This window comes from Lepidochelys olivacea (genome assembly GCF_965140295.1).
Source record: "Lepidochelys olivacea isolate rLepOli2 genome assembly, chromosome: 4".
Lineage (NCBI taxonomy): Eukaryota > Metazoa > Chordata > Testudines > Cheloniidae > Lepidochelys > Lepidochelys olivacea.
Window position 1 is genome coordinate 120668431 of NC_140414.1, and position 20144 is coordinate 120688574.

The following is a 20144-nucleotide window of genomic DNA, read 5'->3' on the forward strand; positions in this document are numbered from 1 at the left end:
ACACAGTGTATAACCGTAATGAGAAGAAATGATTGAATACTGAAATAATGCAGCTCGGTGACTGATTAATGCATATGACTCCTGCATATGTCGTGTTTACCCTTTTATCTAAATATCTTAGCTAAGTTTTGTTTTTTTTTTTAATGAAAACTTATCTTTAACCAGAAAATAACAATGTACTCAGCCCGAAAATCTTACAAAATATAACTCCTCTATTTGGCGCATCCAAATAGTTGTTAAATTTAAGGGCTAATTAGTAGCTCCCAGACTTAGCTGGGGAGCAATGGGACACAGAGTAATAGACTCAGGCAGAAGAGAGCTATAACTTTGGGATGCTGGGAAATACAAGGGGAGGAACCAGATAGGGCTAGTGCCTAGGAGGGACTGTATCTGACCAGGACTTTGGGCCCTGCCAGTCAGGAACCTGGTAGGACAGTGCTAGAGAGCATGCCACTAAACCTATTAAACAAGTGTAGTAAATCCTGTTGCCCAGCATATATCTCCTCATACCCCAGTGGCATCATGCCTTAAGGCATGATATATTAAAGCACTTCTGCTATGGTGGTGCCCCTCCTTTTCCCTAGTGCATCAATACCTAAGCACAACAAAACTTGAGGTGAAGTTAAAATGACTGTAGTGTTTGAACTACATTGTTTCCCCATACAAACCAGTATGAAGACAATTCACTTAATCAGTGTATTGCATGATTGAGTTAAGATGCTTGAGTTAAAAATGTCTAGTGAAAAAGGCCATCTGACACTATAGTAAGGAAATAAGATGAAAAAGAGAAAATGTTATATACTGGCCATTTATATAATGACCCAGGAGTATTTTAGAAGAGAAAATATGTACATAATATTAAGCACATGTAAATAAAATTAATAAATTATTAGCACATTTTACTTGTCACGTCTGTGTGGGCTAATTGTGATAGCTCATTGTTTATACTTTGTGTAATTTTATAACTTGTATGAACAGCTGCAAATACTTTTCAGAAAGATTTATATTTCATTTTCCACAACATACTCTATAAAAGAATATACTTATAAATAGGGCTATAGATTAATAATAATGTGTATTCATAACTTAAATTACCCTTAATTACAGTTAAATATGAAATTGTGAAATTGTCCATTTTTAATGATAAAATCAGATGGTTGTAAATGCATGCACATATATAGTGCATACTTATATGCCAATAATGTAACATTGATTTGTGAAAGTTTAAGCATAAATATGAGAACTGTCTATTAATGATGGATGCCCTCGCAATACAGTTAGCACAACTGTATATTTTTAAATTAAAGGGGTATCCGATTTAGACTGGGGAAACCCTTGTGAAATTACCTTTGCAAATCAAATGTGTTAATGTACATGATTTAAAAAAAAATGGGTAGCTTAGCAATTAGTGGTAGATACAATACCTTGACATAAGCATAGTTCAGGTTCTCTATATGGGAGTGGTGCCATATAGGTTAGATGAATAGACTGGAGATCCATGAGAAACCCCTGCAAACCATTAAACACACACAGACACAGGTCTTGCCTAATATGCATAGTGGCTGCTCCTCTCCACTGCTCCCAGCACAGGCATCATGGTTGTTTCCTGGGCTGCCTTCAGATTGCCTTGTGAGCTGTATGCTCCTGTTCCCTCCACTGTTGTGTGGCATTCATGCAGAACTGTAACCCTGCCCTGCCCCTAATCCAGCAAACTCTTATTCCTTGTGGAGTTCTGGGTGGTAATGATGCAGAATGCTGGCAGCCACTTGGTGAGTGGAGATTACTACTATATGTAGCTACTTTCCCGGCTGTGTGGGCCTTTGAACCGTATTTCTGCATAATTGCTTCTCTCTCTGTGGCACAGAGCCATTTGAAAGTATGTGTAATTATTTGTTTTTGTAACTTTTTTGAGTTGTTACTGTTATTCTCAGAACTTGTCATTTATCAGCCATGAGATGACTGACTGACTGTTTTTGAAATATCTTTACCATAACATATAGCATTTTACTGATTGCCCAATAAAATATCTTTTGGCACTTATTGGCCTGTCACGGTAGTTACTAGTTTTATTACAGCTCTATATAGTAAGTTACATTAAACATGTTTTATTACCAAGCCTTATTTTGAGACAATAAACATGTCCCTATTGGGACTTGGTGTCAGGTTTTTATTTGTTGAAATCAACTTCTGCTAAGCTAGTAAAATTAGTCCCTGTTTCATTTTATTGAAATCAGTGGGCTAGAGCTAATTAAACTGTTCTGATTATTAGAGTTTTGCATGTTTACAGTGGATTGGAATGTAAATGAAAGACAGTTGGTAAGTGGTCTGATGCAAGCTTTTTTATTTTGGTATATTTGGGTTGCCCTCTAAATGGTGCAAATGAAATGAGTTTAAATAGTACTTTAAATTCCATAAAGACAGATGCAATCTTGTTGATTTTCATACCAGTTCTCCAATTTGTCTAGGGTATTTTGAATTCCAAACCTGTCCTCCAAAGTGCTTGCAACCCCTCCCAGCTTTGGTGTCATCTTCAGATTTTGTAAGCGTACTCTCCAGTCCACTATCCAAGTCATGAATAAACGTATTGATGAGTACCAGCACACATCTTATAGTAATTTCATTTACACCACATTTCCCTAGTTTGGTTATGAGAATATCATAGTGGACAGTGTCAAAAGCCTTACTAAAATAAAGATATAATATGTCTGCTGTTTTCCTGCCCATCCAGTAGGCTATCCTGTGCCTGATATTGACTAGAAAACTGTCCATATCATGAGAGAACAGGTTATTTCTACTTACAGAATCACTGACTGCCATAATACATTCTTAAATAACTTGGTTGTGGAATCAAATCACTTGTAGAGAGAATGTAATTTTGGTGGTTGTTGTAACAGTCTTACTACTTCAGTACATTCCAAACTGGTAGGTATAGAATGAGACAGTAAATGAGCAAATAGTTAGTTAGTTATGGGTAAGCCTCCATGAACAATGTGGAATGTATCACAGATTGAAACTGTCCTTGGTAGTTACTGCAAACTCTTCTCTGGCTTCAGGGATCCATTTCCCACCCCCCTCCTCTCACCGCGGAGACATGGCCACCATCTAATCTTGTCTTTTAACTTGTCACTGAATGTGTTCCAGTTAGGCGTTATCTTCTTCCTGCTCCAATAATTTCATTTCAGTGACTTTGGATACACTTACTCTGTGTTTTAGCTACCTGGATTAAATGTATGGATTAGCCAACCTTTACCGCTATGGATGATAGTGTCATGCTACCCACTAGGCTCATAAAATGGAAAAAAAGAAATTCAGTACATTAGAGGGAGAAACAAAGACTTTGAGAATCAACTTGACAGGAATAATCTGAGCTTCATTGGAATTCTGGAGGGCTCAGAAAGATTTGAACCTGTGGCCTTTTTTGAATCTTGTATATCCCAAAATGGGTCTGAATATACTCAATGGTAATATTGTCATTGATAGATCGCACTGTGAACACCACTGAAGTTGCCTCTTCCAAGACCAAGCGAAAATACAACTAGCAGCTAGAAAGATGAGGGAGAGTAAAATTGACAATAGCATGGTTTGGGTTTTCCATGATTCATGGTTGGCATAATAGTTTTGTGCAAACATAATTACATTTCAGACACTTGGCTATGTACCAAAGATACTAAATTCACTATTGGGTATACGTCTGCTTTGAAAATATTGGGACCCTCCATTGCACCTTCACTTCTGTATCTGCAGAAGAAGCAGGCCAGTATCTTATTCAAAGGAAGATGAGTAATAATAGTTCTAGTTACTGCCTTTTGTTTTTGTTTTCAACATGTTATGTTAAACTAAGTCAGTTACATTGCTTACTGGTTGCTAGGGACCTCCTGTTATGGATCTCACTGTAGGCACTGCTTTCCCATTTGTTATCTCTGTTACAAGCATACCCCTTTCCTTCTTCTTTCCCATGTTCTTCCTCTGTTAGCGTTCCTCTTTCTCATTTGTCTAATCTGAGATGTAGTTTATATATTGTTCTATTTTTTTGTTCTGGACACAAAACCACATGGTATCTAAACCTTCATATAATGCCACCTACAGTACCATTCTTATACTGAAGTACAGCTGTATGCAGATAGTATGTTACATCCTTGCCCTAAAATCTGCATTGGCTTTCATGTACTTTCAGCATGGATTTTAATGTGGTGGTGAAGTGGGACTACTTGTGTGCTTAAGAACCATGCTGGATAAAGGTCTTCGACCCCTTTAGGTAAACTAAGTAAAAACCAATATAGAAGTACATTGCTGAACTGAGGCCTAAATGACTTGAGCTCGGCTACCTGAAGGAACTTCTCTCTGGTGGATACCCTGGCAGTTGCAATAAGTGGAGCTGCTTGAACTGAGATCTCCTGGTTTAAAAGGGAGAAAGGGCTGCTGCAGGGCAATTTTTGTGAGGGTGCTGCCACTTACTTTGGAATTTCTTCCCTTAGACCAACAGATCCTGAGTTTGTCAAAGCATGCTGTGGCACTTCTTTATTCTGTAATATTTTTGGCGGGAGAGAGAGGTTGTCACTCCTCTGGGAGTCACTGGTAGAGTTAAATGGCATCGGTGGCAGAGTCATAATGTATTAAGCAAATTTATCTTGCGTGTTCAGTATTTGTACAGGTGCATAGAGTTTGGATATGCACTTTTAATAATGCATTTAAAGAAATATAATAAAATAAAATTGGAGGCTGGACTGAGGCCTCTCTAAAAATTTGGCCCATTAAGGTTGAATTAAAAAAAACAAAACCTTTTCCCCCACCCCAAAATAGTTCTCCAGCAGGTGTGGTGGTGTAGTTCCCTCCCACACAGCTATGTTACATCTAAAATGTGAAGACTAAAAATAGGGAAAGAAAATATTCTGTATTTTCCATCTAAAAGATTTCTTGGCACAAGCCATCTCTTGTAGTAGATTTTCTTTTCAAGAGAAAAAAAAAAGCAGTTGCTATATTAGCTGTGCAAGGTTTTTGGTTTTTTTTTTAAAATTGGTTACTGACTTCATTTGGGACTTATCTTAACGGTGTTTGTTCTTTCTGTTTTTTTGTTAAATAAGTATTCTAGCTTCAATATTATGATAAACCAGTACTATAAACATTCTTGTTAATAGCTTAGTATTTTAGTCCTCCACAAATTAATGCCTGTGGTAGATGGATGATTTTAGGTCTGTTCTTGTAAACAAGGCCTCAGTGATGTGTAAGGAAAAGCAACATGTGGCAAAAAGCTCCACATTAACCAAGGTAAGCAGCATAAATGGGGTATAGGAATCTCCTGTAAGATCAAAAATCTTGTAGAGAAAAAAATCTCCAGAGCCTACAAATTAAAGACCTCCAATATCATTTTTAAATAAAGCCTTTTATGTAGTATGAGAACATTTTTTTCAGTTGATAGTCAAATGACACTATTATGCAGACTTACTAGATTTGCAAATTTACAAGTTTTTACAAGTCAGTTGGGTCCCTTCCTCAGGAAATCAGTTTAAGTTTTTTTTTCCTGTATTGACTCAAAGAGCCTAGTTGTCCTTAAATCCTTGTGAATATATTTGCCTTATAATTTGACGGCATTGAGTCAACACCCTTATAGGGACTGTAATGCAATAAAAAGAAACTGTTCAATATAGCTTCCAGTTACCCTAGGATCAGATTTGGAGAAATTGGAATGTACACAATAAAACCTGTACAAGACTTGAGTTCCATGTTGTATTTTAAGCACCCAATGTGTTTCAATGAAACATATTGTTTAAAAGCTTTGCTCTACTTCCAATGGGTATATAATGGGAAAAATGAAAATAATGCATACCACTCTTAAAATATGCATTTTGTGTTGTTTAATACAGCTTTCTGAAGTATATCTTTGTGGAATTGAAAACTCCACTTACAAATAAATGAATGTCAATATTTATTCAGTGTGATTTTAGTGGATTTAATGTAACGGATATTTTTGCTGCACTGCTTTGTATTAACATTCTTTATAACTCATTTACATTTTTAACTTGGAAGCAAACTATATGGAAGCAGACATGTATCTGTAAGCTTTACCTTTATTTTGCAACAGTATTTGAATAACATTAGAATTTTTGTAGTGTATCACGTTTGCATGCAGAACATTTGGAGCGTAGTTTTACCCTCAGACTTGTGTACATGGCTCCTAATAGAGACAATGGGAGCTGCTTGTATGTGCCTGAGCATGGAATTTGGGTTTTATTTTTAAATGAGTTTATTGCATTTCACAGTTCAATTTTTATTGTAATTTATTTTTCATGTACCCACAGAAATTTCAAGTAATGGATTATTTTTCCTTTAGCAAATAATTATAAAAACAAAAGGTTGTTGTTTGTATGAGGGAAAGATTGTGTCTGTTGTAAGCATTTTCAAGGAATAATTGCTGAGACAGGTATCTAAATAAATGGGCTCCATTATAGTAATTTTTCCTTTGAACCTTTTTATAGTTGATTTGGAGCATATGCGAACAGTGAAAACTGACAAACACCAACGATTTTGCCAGGAAAATGGTTTCAGTAGCCATTTTGTGTCAGCCAAGACAGGCGATTCTGTAAGTAAGACCAATCAAATAATTTTTTTAAAAAAAAAACTATAACTCTGGAATGTGATGTGGTCATTTCACTGCACTCCAACTATCAAGCTATCCAGAACTTCAGTCACTGCAGAGTGCAACTGCTTCGCTAGCGGAATAGATCATCGGTATATATGTTATAATTGTGCTTTGTTAATTATAGTGACGTCTCATCTGCTTTGAAATTCCACATATTGGCTCTAATCTATAAATGGTTTGAGGTTTGGCTACCTTGCACACTGCCTCTTTGTTTCTCTATGCATAGCATGACAGCTGTGATGAGCTAAATCTCTCTTTGCTGCCAGTCCGGTCTCTAGGAGTATTGTCTTGAGGTCTGGAGACAGTATTTTCAGTAGAGGGTCCCCAGCCAATGGATACACTCCCTCTGGTGGTTCATTGAAGCTTAATTTACTTACCTTCAGAACACAGTTAAAAATGCATTTTTGGTTAATTATTTGACTGTGAACCATAATCAGCTAGTACGTTTGGTTAGATGAGACAGGAAGAACTTTTGTGCTAACTATAACAGGCAATTTAAATAAACATGGTGTTGTATTTAACTTTTGTTACACATCTTGATGTTATGGAAATGGGCATGAAAAGCCATAAAAACAATCTCACTGTCTCCTTAGTGGAAGCCATCATATTTAATAAATGATTTACTACCCTGGCTACATAATTGAATAATAAAAAAAAAACACTTTTTAATGTACAAAACGAATTATGTTTTCAAAATGGAGTATTCAAATATTGTGGTTTAAGATCCTTATTCAAAAAACATAAAATTATAATAAAATTCTAAAATTAATCTTATAGGTTTGTGATAACAGTCATCACGTAATAACCTCTAACATTTCTGTTATGAACACAGATTATCAGGGGTTTCTAAATTGGCCATAAAATTCTGTATAAAAGTCTGTGCTCCAATCAGGTTGTCAGATTTAGTTAATTTTTTTAAGTGTAACTTTTTGTTTTCGAACAAACAAAACTAAACATTTTGCACTTTTAATGTCATACTCACTATAGTAGGCGCATTCTATAATATGTTTTTTCAAATAGGCAACATCTCCTTTTCAAACTGATTTGATACATTGTGATGAGCAAATTAACGGTTCTTTTTTTGTAATTGATATAGTTAATGTTGAAATCTGTGAAAGAGCCTTTCTAGTTTTCTTTTTCACTGATCCCCAAATTACGGAAGTGTTTCATAGAATTTTTTTGAGTTTTTTAACTTGCTGGCCAGAAACATATGGATACTTGAACATAAAAGAATACATTACACAGAAGTATCTACTTCTCGTGAGCAGCTACTTATACTGTTAAAGTGAAAACTTCAACTCCATTCTTAAATCTTCCGGGTGAGTGTATTCAGTAGAGAGTTCAGTATTACTCATTTTAATTCCAGTGTAGATATGGACTAGCGGAAATATATTAACTAATTCTTTTGCTACTGACAGGTTTCAGAGTAACAGCCGTGTTAGTCTGTATTCGCAAAAAGAAAAGGAGTACTTGTGGCACCTTAGAGACTAAACAATTTATTTGAGCATAAGCTCATGAGCTACAGCTCACTTCATCGGATGCATACTGTGGAAAGTATGCATCCGATGAAGTGAGCTGTAGCTCACGAAAGCTTATGCTCAAATAAATTGTTTAGTCTCTAAGGTGCCACAAGTACTCCTTTTCTTTTGCTACTGTCCCACAGTAGAACAGAGGACTTTCCAAATCTCCCAGAATCCAATCCTCTGCGAGCTGTGCTGAGAACTGGCACACCCCCTTTCCTGGGGAGGCCTGAGATAAACAAGATGAGCACAGACCAACCTTGGGTTTTTAGAACCCCAAAAACCCAATCAGATTCTTAAAAAACAGAACTTTATTAGACGAACAAAAAAAGATAAAAGAAACACTGTGTAAGATTAGAATGGAAGATAATTTCACAGGCAGTCAGATTCAAAACACAGAGAATCCCTCTAGGCAAAACCTTAAGTTACAAAAAGACACAAACAGGAATACACATTCCCTCCAGCACAGCAAATTTCACAAGCCAAAAACAAAAGAAAATCTAACGCATTTTCTAACTAGATTACTTACTAACTCTATAGGAGTTGGATTGCTTGCTTTCTTAATCTGTCCCCGGCAGAGGCATCACACAAACAGACAGACAAAGCCTTCCTCCCCCTCCCCCCACCTCCACCCCGATTTGAAAGTGTCTTTTCCCCTTATTGGTCATTTTGGTCAGGTGACAGCCAGGTTACTTGAGCTTCTTAACCCTTTACAGGTAAGAAGATTTTATAGTACTGTATCAGAGCTTCTTACCCCCTTCCCTTTGTATTTATGACACCAACCAATTCAAGGACAAAAGATGTAATCTTGTAGCATAGGCACAGCCCAAATGTCTGTCTAGGGAAAGTTTCACTTTTTAAAAGGGGTTTTATGCAATGTGTCCATCTTGTTTTATTGTCCAAGTATAGGATTCAGTGCCAGGCTGCCACATATTTTAAATGCAGCATGTTGTTAATGAGATAATGCTATTTCTTAAAAGCCATTATGGATTTAAGACACTATACTGCAAACACTTACACATGTGTCTAACTTTAAGTGGGGAACTAATCACATGCAGAATAGGGGCCCCGGTGGTGTATGTGCTAAACCCAATTGTTCTGAGGTACAGAAACCCACATTTCTGCTGCACAATACACGAGTAAAATATTTTTCAAGCAAACATTAATGAATGCCCTTATTCATATTTTGCAAAACTAATCATCATATTTGAAAGGGGTTTTGTATAAGCACTTGTTTAAACTTACGTCTCTGGAGACAAAGTAGAAGTGCTGCCTAACAATCCAGCATGCTGTTCATTCCCTTATATCATTGCTGAATTATTTTAAACAGCATTGAATTTACCAGATGAAGTTATTTTCAGATCTGTTTTGCACAGGTCATATTTTTGCATATCTCATTGTTTACAGTTCAGGAAAGGTTTGATATATTTAAAAGTAACTTGAGGATGTCTGTTTTTAATCATTTAAGCTCTATTTTTTTATGTAGGTCTTCCTGTGTTTTCAGAGAATTACTGCTGACATCCTTGGCATCAAATTAAACAAAGCAGAAATGGAACAATCACAGGTGATTGTCCTGCATACCTTGCTTTTATTAGATATTTTGTTGGTGTTTAAAAAAAATCTGAATACAAATGAATAATAAATTTTCCTTCAAGGTAAGCTGCATCCCATTTGTGCTTGAGTCAGTTGTATGCTTCTATTACAGCCTTCCGTATATATTCATTCCTTATATGTGTAGCTTAAAAACATTTTAAACTTTGCAAAATTTGTGTCCTACTAAATTAGAAAAAAAAATTCAAAAGCTTTTTCCGGTTAAAAAATAACATAGCTATATTAAATACATCCAAGTGTGTGTTTATATACCTATATATAGTTTTATTGTATCTTCAAGTTATGGTGCCTGACACACTCATTGCATTTACAGTGTGCTCAGTACTTTACATGGTACAAATGTATACTTGCAGTCCTCAAAAACACAAGTCAGAACACACTGAGAAATCCAAAAGCAGGAACAAACTTGGAGGGTTTAATTAGATAAAGATATAGGTATATAGTTATAGATATACAGAAACAGAGACATTGTCAAATGTACATATGCTTTCATTAAACACTAGGTATGATTTTATGGCACTTACGTCCTTATTTGTAGTTCCGTACATTTTTAAATAGAATTTATTTTAGAGAGTTATAGGTTAAAAAAAAAAGGAATTGTAGGTATAAATCTAAATGGATATAAATGTTGCACATTTACGTAACTGTAAACAATATCTTGTCAAAGTGGAAAAAGATGTTGCATGTGGTTCTCACAGTCAAGAAAAAAACCCCATCCATATAATACAGTATGTTAAGGCCAGATTTTGGTTCATTCTTTGTACCCACACAACGAGGTGCCTCTATGTTGACTGCCCATCCCAAAGAGCGAAAAGCAACCTCTTCAAAGTAACTACTCCCCACCCTACACCAGTGGGTGGATGGGAAGTGGTTGGAGTTTTGGCTCTAGAGTCTCTCATGCCAATTAATTAGGCAACTCAGTTGTACTGGCACCCTAGGTAGCGTTGCCACCTGTCCAGGTTTTCCCTGGATCATCCCTTTTTTGAGGTAGCTCCATAAAGGTGCTCAGTCTACACTGCCAGCTGTCCCATTTTATGTGCTTAGGATCATTCCAGGTGTCCTGGTCTTCTGTACCTCAGAGGCTTGAACCCTAACCCCAGGGGACATGTGCTGTGCTAGGTATAGCATAGTTTTACTGGCTTCAGTAAATCATATTTCCATTAATGCGACACTGATTTATATCAGATGAGAATCAAGCCCATCATGTTCAAATGGCTGTGAAAAAATTGCTGCTTATTCCTTTATGAAGGGTTTGTGACATTGATTTTTAATTAGCTTCCTGGAAGTACCAATCCCAAAAAATCTTAGTTTAACACTGAAATATCTTTAAATGATCTCATTGCATTCAGCTTCTCTGTGTGTTGGGTACCTCAGTGCTGTGTTTTGTGGCTAATCCTATTAATTAGTTACCAGTGTATCGGACACTACAGGAGAATCTTGGTGGCAAAAAAGACCATCAAGAACTAACACTGCATGCGTTTCACATCAGACAATTTGATCTTAGTGACATTCTCCAATCACATGTGGGGGATTGTCTTCTGTTTCCTCTAGTTTCAATAGGGACTGAGGGTGAGAAAATAGATCCCAGCAACAGTTGTAAACTTGGTTTTCTAAGGAAGCCCTTGCCCATACTCCTAAATTGATAGCTAGGGATGTGACTATGGTGACTTCTGTATGAGCACATAGTTCAGCTGCTGCAGGCCCCTTTTGGACTATGACTGTATTTGAAAAATATGATGATCATTTTGTGTCATTCAGTGTTTGTCACATGTATAATAGTATTAATTGAGAAAAATATATTTTTCTCAATTTTTTTGTCCCCAGAATAGGAAAAGCAGTTAGTTCACATTAATGAAAGAAAACTGTTTAGGAGAAAAACTTCAAAAAGAATGTCAATCCTCTCATTAAAAACATTCCTATTTTTTCTAAATTCCATTTTTTTAAAAATAATTTCCCTTTCAGGTTGACTGTGCGCACAAACATCCAACCCAAAAGGATTTTACACACACAAGTTTCATAAACCCCTGAAAATAAGGATTAAAATACAGAATCTAACTTTTATTGTATCATGATGTTATGAGATTATAATACATATATTTTTAATTTACTTATTATACTCAAAGCAATCTCTTCTGGCAGTTCAAGGGGCTGCATTTTGGCCACTGTTGACTTAGTAGTTATTTAAAAAAGTCAAAAAAATTCAGTAAAATATGTTTATTAAAATTTTACCCTTTTATGGACAGCCTGCTCTCTAGTTTGCTTAAATATACAATACATCTATTTTCTAATCATATAATAAGAAAATAAGTCTTTCCCCAAGGCAATATTTACAATCTGTGTTGAAATATATAGCTAGAATTATTTTAACAATAGAAGACCAAAATATATTGTGCAGTACACACCTAACAAGTAAAGCAAAACAGCTATGAAAAACTTTTGTTTGTATGCTACACAAAAATAAAAAAGATCAGAACAATGTCCTTTTGTCTTTATATATAATATGTAGCACGAGAGAGTGAGAGAGAAAGAAAGGTGCCTGCTATTTGCTTTTCTTAGTTGCATAATGATTTATGTATAAATTCATTAAATTGGAAATCAGTTGTTCTTTAACTGTACAACATTGAAACACCGTTCTTATCTCAGATCTGCACACAGCAGTGCCAAAAGCAGCAATATATTCATGCTTTTTTGATAGTCTAGGTGTGAATTCACTTTGCATAGAACTAGGAAATAGATGGTAAAGTACTGCAAATTAAAAAGAAGGATATGAGAAATGAGCCAAATATTATATCAAGTTTTGTAGATTTCTAAAATAAGCGCATCAGATATTCTAAAGATCTGTACGTAATGCAAAACCAAGAATGCATAGTTTGCTATATTGGACCTATATCAACCGTAAGGCCTTTCCCCACCTCAGTATTATATTTATGGTTCGTAATTCTTCTGGCCAATTTATTGGAACTTATAGTTTCAGCCAAAGATGGTTTGTAATATAAATTTCAGCTACTTTTCTTATCTATTATATTCGAAAAATAAATGGCTCAGCAGTCAGTCTTGGATTGGTCAGGCAGAATGAGGTAAATGGCAGAAGTAACAGCCTACATGAGGCTCCTAACTATAAGTTAAACATTGACCATGGTCCACATACTACCTTCCAGTATGAACCCAAGGTAGAGAGGAGGCAAAGCCCTGAAGTAGATAGAGCAGCAGCTCCACTGTATTGTCCCATGATTTCAAGACACTACAAACTCTGTGGTGTTCTGACTTGGGGAGAGGAGTTGAGGGGGTAAAAGCTCTAGAGCACTTGCTGGGCCTGGCAAGGCTTCCACCTATATTGGGTCAACAGAAATTCCTGCTAATAATATAACTCCCATTGATGTTTGTTTTCTTAGATGAGCATCAGTGGGGCCCATGGAGAAAGTAAGGGAGGAGCCTGGGGAGCTGTGTTGAGGCTAGTGCCTCCCACTGGTATCTTGAAATCTGTGGGTCTAGGAGACAAAATGCTCTGGTCGCTACACAGGATTGGAATGGGGAAGGGACAAGTCTTAACCTTGTGTTCTCAAAAGAATTGGAAGAAAATTTCGTAAGAGGAAAATTGTAGATTTCCTAGTCCCTGTACTGGAAAGCTCTTATGGGGTAGTACGTGGCTTCATATTTTCTAGAAGCATGGAATTGGGCTCTTGCCAGGGAGGAAGGATGATCTGGATGCTAAAGCACTGGAATGGGATTCAGGAGCTAGAGGTTCTTTTCGTGCTCTACCACAGATTTCCTGTGTGACCTTGGGCAAGTCCCTGAATCTCCTGTATGTCATATCTCCATCTGTAAAATGAGTATGAAACGTCCGTATTTCACAAAAGCATTGTGAGAATATATTCATTAAAGTTTCTGAAGCACTCAGATTCAAGGAGCATCTGGTGAAAGTTAGGTTGCCTTTATAGCAACACAGATAATACAATTATTTGAATTTTTAAACAAAGATCAGAACTGGGTTCTATTTTTAAAAATGTGCATTGTTTTAAATACTGTAACGATACCTTTGGAATTAGTCCATTGAGTGGAATACCTACTTAGGTACATTGCTAAAAAAGCAATAGAGTGGAACTGCTGCTTTACTATCCTTCTAACTCTCACAGAAATGGAGATTATTTTTTAAATGTAATAGATCCACTTTTTGTTGTAACTGCATATATCGAGCCCAACATTGAACTCAGACAACCACCAAAAGTGAAGAATCTGTGTGTCTGAGGAACACACACCAAAACAGAATCACGAGGTCTGAAAAGTTGTCTGATTGCTTAACACTCTAAGTGTACACTTTACAAAAATAACATTGCTGACTTCCATGATTTTATGCACGAGAATCTCAGCTTTCATTAAAAAAAAAAGTTTCTTACCCTTACGATTATGGAAAAAAACTTCAAAATGTGACTCAAGTGCATCCAGAAGGTAAATAAAAGCAACTCCAAATGTATTGTTGTTTTTTTTAAATCATAGTTTCTAAGCCAATATCATGATTTTGCGGGGCTTGACACACAAGTTTTGAAGGCTTGGGTTAGACATATAAAACACTTGTGCCATGATGGAGGGAGCTCTTGGTCCCATTAAAGTCAACAGCAAAACCTTTGTTGACTTTACCTGGTACAAGACAGTCTTTTAGAATATGGTGCCTCCTAATCAAACCCATAGTCAGTCAAAGGCCAGATAAAACAAAAGTAGATAAGACTGGAACTTGGAGCATGTTTTCAAAGTCAAAGAATTCCAAAACAAAAAATTTACACATTACATCTTATTTTCAGCCCTCAAATTCCTAACTCTTTTAAAACACAAGGGGCTGTTGAAACTTAAGGAAATGGCTCCTTTACTGATTAAATGTTTTTCTTTCAATATTTTTTACTTCCAGTCATAGTATAGAAACTGCATGAGGTACAACTTTGTTTCTGGGCATTGGCAAGAATTAACATTTTTCTAAGTGATATAGAAGGTTTTTCTCTTTAACTAAATGCCCATTTAACGTGATCGTGCTAGTGTGCCGGGCCACTATAATACAGTGTTTGGCATTAAGCAAGGTCTGGAATTCTGAGCACCTGCGCCAAACAAACTTGTGGATCTGATTGTTGATAGAAACTGGAGCCTTGGCTAATACTTCCAATCTAATATAGAGATGTCCCAAAACGCATAATGTGTGTGTAATGGGTAGGAAGCTAGCAGGAAAAAGTGTTGCATGCTGTTTCTTCTCTTCTTATTTAGCTGAAATTCCTTTAGAAAATCCAAGTCATTTATGTTAGTCAGTCTCCTGCCACAAAGTGACTTAAACACGGGTCACTAACCTAGCTATGTTTACATGATGGGATTTAAACCAACATTGGGGGGGAACAATTAATTGCTTACTGATTGCAAGGACCCTTTTTCTTCAGTCTAGCGTAGAACTTGGTATGAAGAAATTAGGTCCTGCAAGGTCAGATAACACTGTTTAATGCTGAACCCCCTACTAGCGCCTTACACGGGATTAGGCAACCCTTCCCTTGATAACATCAGGCCAGAAGTCTAGTAAATCATGACTCTTGTCCACCCGATAAGATATGAAGTTGATCAATTAAAACTTAAGCAGAGTACTTCAGCAGTTAATAAATCTAAACACTCTACCGTCTAGTTCAATTACTATTGCTTGTTTTACATATATGCTTTATTTACAGAGGTTATCTTCAGCAAACAATGTTTATATATTCATGTCCATATTAATTGATGTTTCCTTTAGAAATATAAAATTGTTTCCCCCCATTTGTGCTTCACTTGTAACAAACATATATATTTTAATTATGTAAGAATTGAAATATTAAACCAGTAGACTCAGTCCATATAGTTGCTGTCGTAGGTTCCCCCTGCTATTTTGCATTACTGTTTGATTTGTGTCTTTGTATTTTTCTCCTGTAAGCATAAATATTTTTTATTCTGAAGACTTTTCAATTAAGTTTTTTATAAAGGTTAAGAGAGGTTTGGACAGATGATTGATTGTTTTTACTAAAAGCAAATATTTGGCAAAGAGCATTGAAGGAATTTTTTTTATTAAGCCTGAGTGAAATCTTCATTTGGAGTCATTAGAATTCAACCATAAAATGCAGATGCGCACATCCCCTCTACTTTTCCTTTTGCAAGTTGTATGTCCCAGTCACTTCACTGAAGGATTGCTTCAGCAAAACTTGCAAGTGATTAAGAACAGTTGGCAAGTAAAACATGTACTAACTGAAAGCATTTGGATATGAGGTTTTATGTTTATCATTTTGGAATTGCACTACAATTCTGAAGTGGGAATGATGCATGCATATCTTTAATATAATTGTGAATAGAAGTGGATCTATGTAGCATTTACATTGATTAGAGGCAAAGAATCTGTCCTCTTACCCCCTCCCCCCCCCTTTTTTTTTCAAATCCCTTTTCATGTCTGAGCTGCAAAACATTTTTATTGGTTGCTTAAACTGATTATTTTGTGTTGGTTGTGGGAGAGGGCATGATTGATGATGAATCTGAGAAGCTACTCCAACTCCCGCTATAAAACTTTCTGCTAGGCATATCTGTCTCTTATTCAGCACGGGGCCTGGAAAGAAATGCATTTTTGTTTCGGTTAATTGTTTTTGCTTTTGTGCTGTCATTTGTGTCATTCATTCCTTCTTTTCAGCTATTGATCTGTCTCTCCATTTTCTTTTTTGTTTTTCATTCTCTTCCTTGCTATTTGCCCATTATATTGACATGTGGTTGACAGCATGTTGTCAGGGCAGAACTAGTGAAGTATCCCGAAGAAGATAACCAACACTACAGCACTGCCAACTGTCAGAGTAAAATCTGTTCAGTGCAATAGTTCAGGTATCATGGTAAAAATCAATGTTGTTTTTATTACTTTGCTTTTCCATGAAGTAGTAAGTATGACAATGAATACCACTCTGAAATGTTCTGTGCTGTATATCTATTAATAGTGAAGCAATGTTGTATATCTCTTCACAACATTTACACAGATTAAATTAAATTTCAAATACTGATTAATTCCTCGCAGCTCTGTAATAATATCATGTATTAATATTTTTGGGACAATTTTCAAAGCTGCGTACTCAATTTGACGCACAGCAATTCAAAATGGACACCAGATTCCTTATTTGAGCACTACACGTGGAATTGGGTCCTCTAGATTTGTTGTCCAGATTTGAAAACTGGGTACGCTGATTTCATGTTTATGTCCTAACTGGTTACATGTCACCAATAGTAATCCAAAAATGTATCTTATGGGCCAGTTAAAATGGGATGAAGTTCAAAAGTTAAAGTTTTAGGTAGTTCATTAGTGGTTTGGTAGAAGTTATTACTAATGGCAAACATGTTGATAGCAGACTGAAACTGATTTTGTACAGATATAATCTTGGATAAAATGCTCTTGTGGTTTGAATCTTTAATGTACAAATACAGAATGAGATCCGCATAGAAATTCTTTGTAAAGTACAAGGGTTGCGCAACATACAGAATGCACCAAAGAACCCCCATCAAAAGTTTATTAAGTTCTTAATGAATAGATTCACTAATAGATGTGTGGAGTACATAATATGGGAGATACCTAGCTTTTATATTTGTTTTGCTCCTTAAATTTTCTGCCTATTACAACTTTGCTGAAATGTCATTTTGTTAACTCAGAATCTTGTTTTGGTTTTTAATTTCCTATGCGGGCAGAAAGAGTGAAAAATTTCCATTTCATTCTAACAATATATACCAAATTTCCAGTTAAACAATAGACTGTTATTAAAAATACCACATACAGTATTCTTATTAAACAGATACTGTTTTATTATCTACCATCAACACTTAATACAAAAAGCTTGTCTCATTAAAGAAAATACTGTTTAATGATTTTAAAGTGAGTTATGTTAATACGTACATCAGCCTTACAAAATTGTCATGAAAACTTAGTAACCAAGGCACTCTTTTTCCATCTAGTGCCAAGAATCAATATTTAGAAAGAGAATGAACACCTAGACAAGTCTTACCGCATAATTTCCAGAAAAAGAATACTACAGTGTATGTCTGTTCGTACTGATTCTTTATTAGCACAAACATATTTCATAGTAACACATCTGTGTTCTAGGGTTCATTAAAATAATTGCCGTATTAAATGTTTTTAGTAGCACTTTGAACAATGTCTGCTTCTGATATCTTGATAATCGCTGTGTTTTCTTTTATGACAGAGGGTGGTGAAGGCAGATATTGTAAACTACAGTCAAGAGCCTGTGGCAAGAACTGTTAACCCTCCTAGAAGCTCAATGTGTGCAATTCAGTGAACATATTTTTCTTTGTATTGATACCGTTGGCAGCCTTTCTTCCCTTGAACAGGCCTAGAGGTTGCCAGGAACTTTGTTTGAACAGTGACCATCACTGTAGTGCAGTTAGAGGTTTCGAAAACTTGCTACGCCATTGTGTGTTGAAAAGCAGCAGGCATCTTGTTTTATTGGCCTAGATTCAAACAGTGGACCACACACTTTGAAAAATTAAGATATATATTTTTCTGAATTATATTCCCATAAAGCAGTGTAACTGTGTATACATATGCCCTACTATCTTTCTGACTGATGTTGAGGTAAAATTGGATTAGAATTCCTGTATTCAAAATAGTTTTAAAGGCATTACTGCTGTAAGGTATTTTGCAAAGGCATTTTGTCTTTTTTTTCCTGTGATCTAAACTGACACTCAGCAAAATGTAACTTGGAGAAGCTATTGTCATATTATCATTTGAACCAGTAATATATTTTCTGTAGGAATAATTTGGAAGATACTCCATTGTTATATAGTGCAAAAATGTATAAACTGTATCTAATGAGGAACAGTCCTTGAAATAAAGCTACAATAAGAACATACTTTTTTTTTTTAAAGGACCCAAATTGTCCCCATTGCTACTTGCAAGATGCCAGTAATGAACATTAGTGTACCATATCAATGTCCTTTTTTTTGTTTGATGCAGTGCATGTATGTGTTCATGAATTTGGATGAACCTCAGTCAGCAGTTTGGTCTGTTTATGATGAGCGATGTATTCAGCACGCATTAGAAACTGTTGATGAATCAATTAGGATCAGTCATTTTTAGTTCATTCATAACCCCCCAGGGATGTTATGCACCTTGGCAGGATGGGCTGGATTGGGTTTGGCCTGGCACTTGTTTCTTTCCCTATGACCCAATCTCAACAGCAATTCTTGCCAATACAGTTCAGAGTAAAAGCCACAAATAAAAAGTTAAGTCACTCAGTCTTATCCTCTCTGTGACCAACAAATTTCTTCTCTGCTCCACTGAATATTACTTATTTCTGGAGAGTCTCTTTCCGACATAGTGTACTCTGGGGTACATCTGAACGGGAAGCCCAAGAAGGAGGTGAGATTTAAGACAGACTGCTTGGTTTCAGCAGAGAGGAGTCTTTCTTAGCCTTCTAAAGGTGGGAAAAGCCAGTAGAAATCCTGTTTACTGTCACAGGGAGAACATGATTAGAGAGGAGGTGGGCAGGTAATTGGAGAGGAAATGAGGCAAGTAATGGGAGTGGACAATCCCAGTGCTTTGCAACCAGTGTGTGAAAGACGAGATTCCAAAAGAGAGTTACAAATGGTATGAATGTGGTGTCTGGTGTGTCTGTTGTTTTGGCTTTTTTGGGGGGGCTCACTGTATTATTTTGAAACTGATCAATATGCAGTGTGAATGGTAGTTTTAACTGGATGGTAGAAAACTAAAAAGGCTGTGATTTATTATTTCTGAGTGCTCACAAGTGTGCTAGGCACTTCACTGGAACAAGCTGAGGCCAGTCCCCGCCTTAAAGAGTACACAACCAAACAGGCAGATTTTCAGCATAAGCACGCTCTATTTCGGGTCAAATTGAATAGAGATTGTTTATTTTCTGGGCTGGAGAGGGGCAGGTTGGGAAGCTCAGTCCTGTTTCCCCCAACAAATGTACATTTGAGGTTGTACCATCATAGTATGATGTGGATGCTGAAAGGAGCTTTTGTTGAATTATCCTCTTTTACAAAAATATTAGGTTTGTTTTAAATCATGGTCTATCTAGTTATTAACCCCTTAACTGCTGGGTTTCCATATCACTTGCTGCTCAATTAAGGAAGGATGAAGAATGGGCATATGGCTGAAGCACAAGACTGGGAACCAGGAGATCTGGGTTTAATTCAGTCTACCACAAACATTCTGTGTGGATTTGGACAAGTTTTTGATGTTTTGTTTGTTGAATTAATGTATCATTTTGTGCTGCTGTTTCCTATCTGTAAAGTGGGATTAATATTTCAAAGTGGCTTCTTCATATTCCCACCTTTGGGATGCCCCTCTCTGAACGGTTTCAAAGCTTTCTGGAAAGTTT

General features: G+C 36.2%; 1 protein-coding gene across 4 annotated transcripts in view; it reads left to right on the top strand.

Moving 5' to 3' along the window:
* The window catches only part of RAB28 (RAB28, member RAS oncogene family), an 89935-nt gene extending 70896 nt beyond the window's left edge, over positions 1-19039 (top strand). The window contains exons 5-8 of one of the 4 annotated variants that reach the window (XM_084626507.1): positions 6474-6577; positions 9644-9721; positions 16526-16634; positions 17988-18082. In XM_084626507.1, coding sequence (XP_084482633.1) covers positions 6474-6577; positions 9644-9721; positions 16526-16621 — 278 coding nt within the window. In that variant the 3' untranslated portion in view covers positions 16622-16634; positions 17988-18082. Of the gene's footprint in view, positions 1-6473; positions 6578-9643; positions 9722-16525; positions 16635-17987 lie in introns of all 4 variants that reach the window. The other 3 variants (XM_084626506.1, XM_084626508.1, XM_084626509.1) reach the window with 3 other exon arrangements.
* Positions 19040-20144: the final 1105 nt, after the last annotated feature.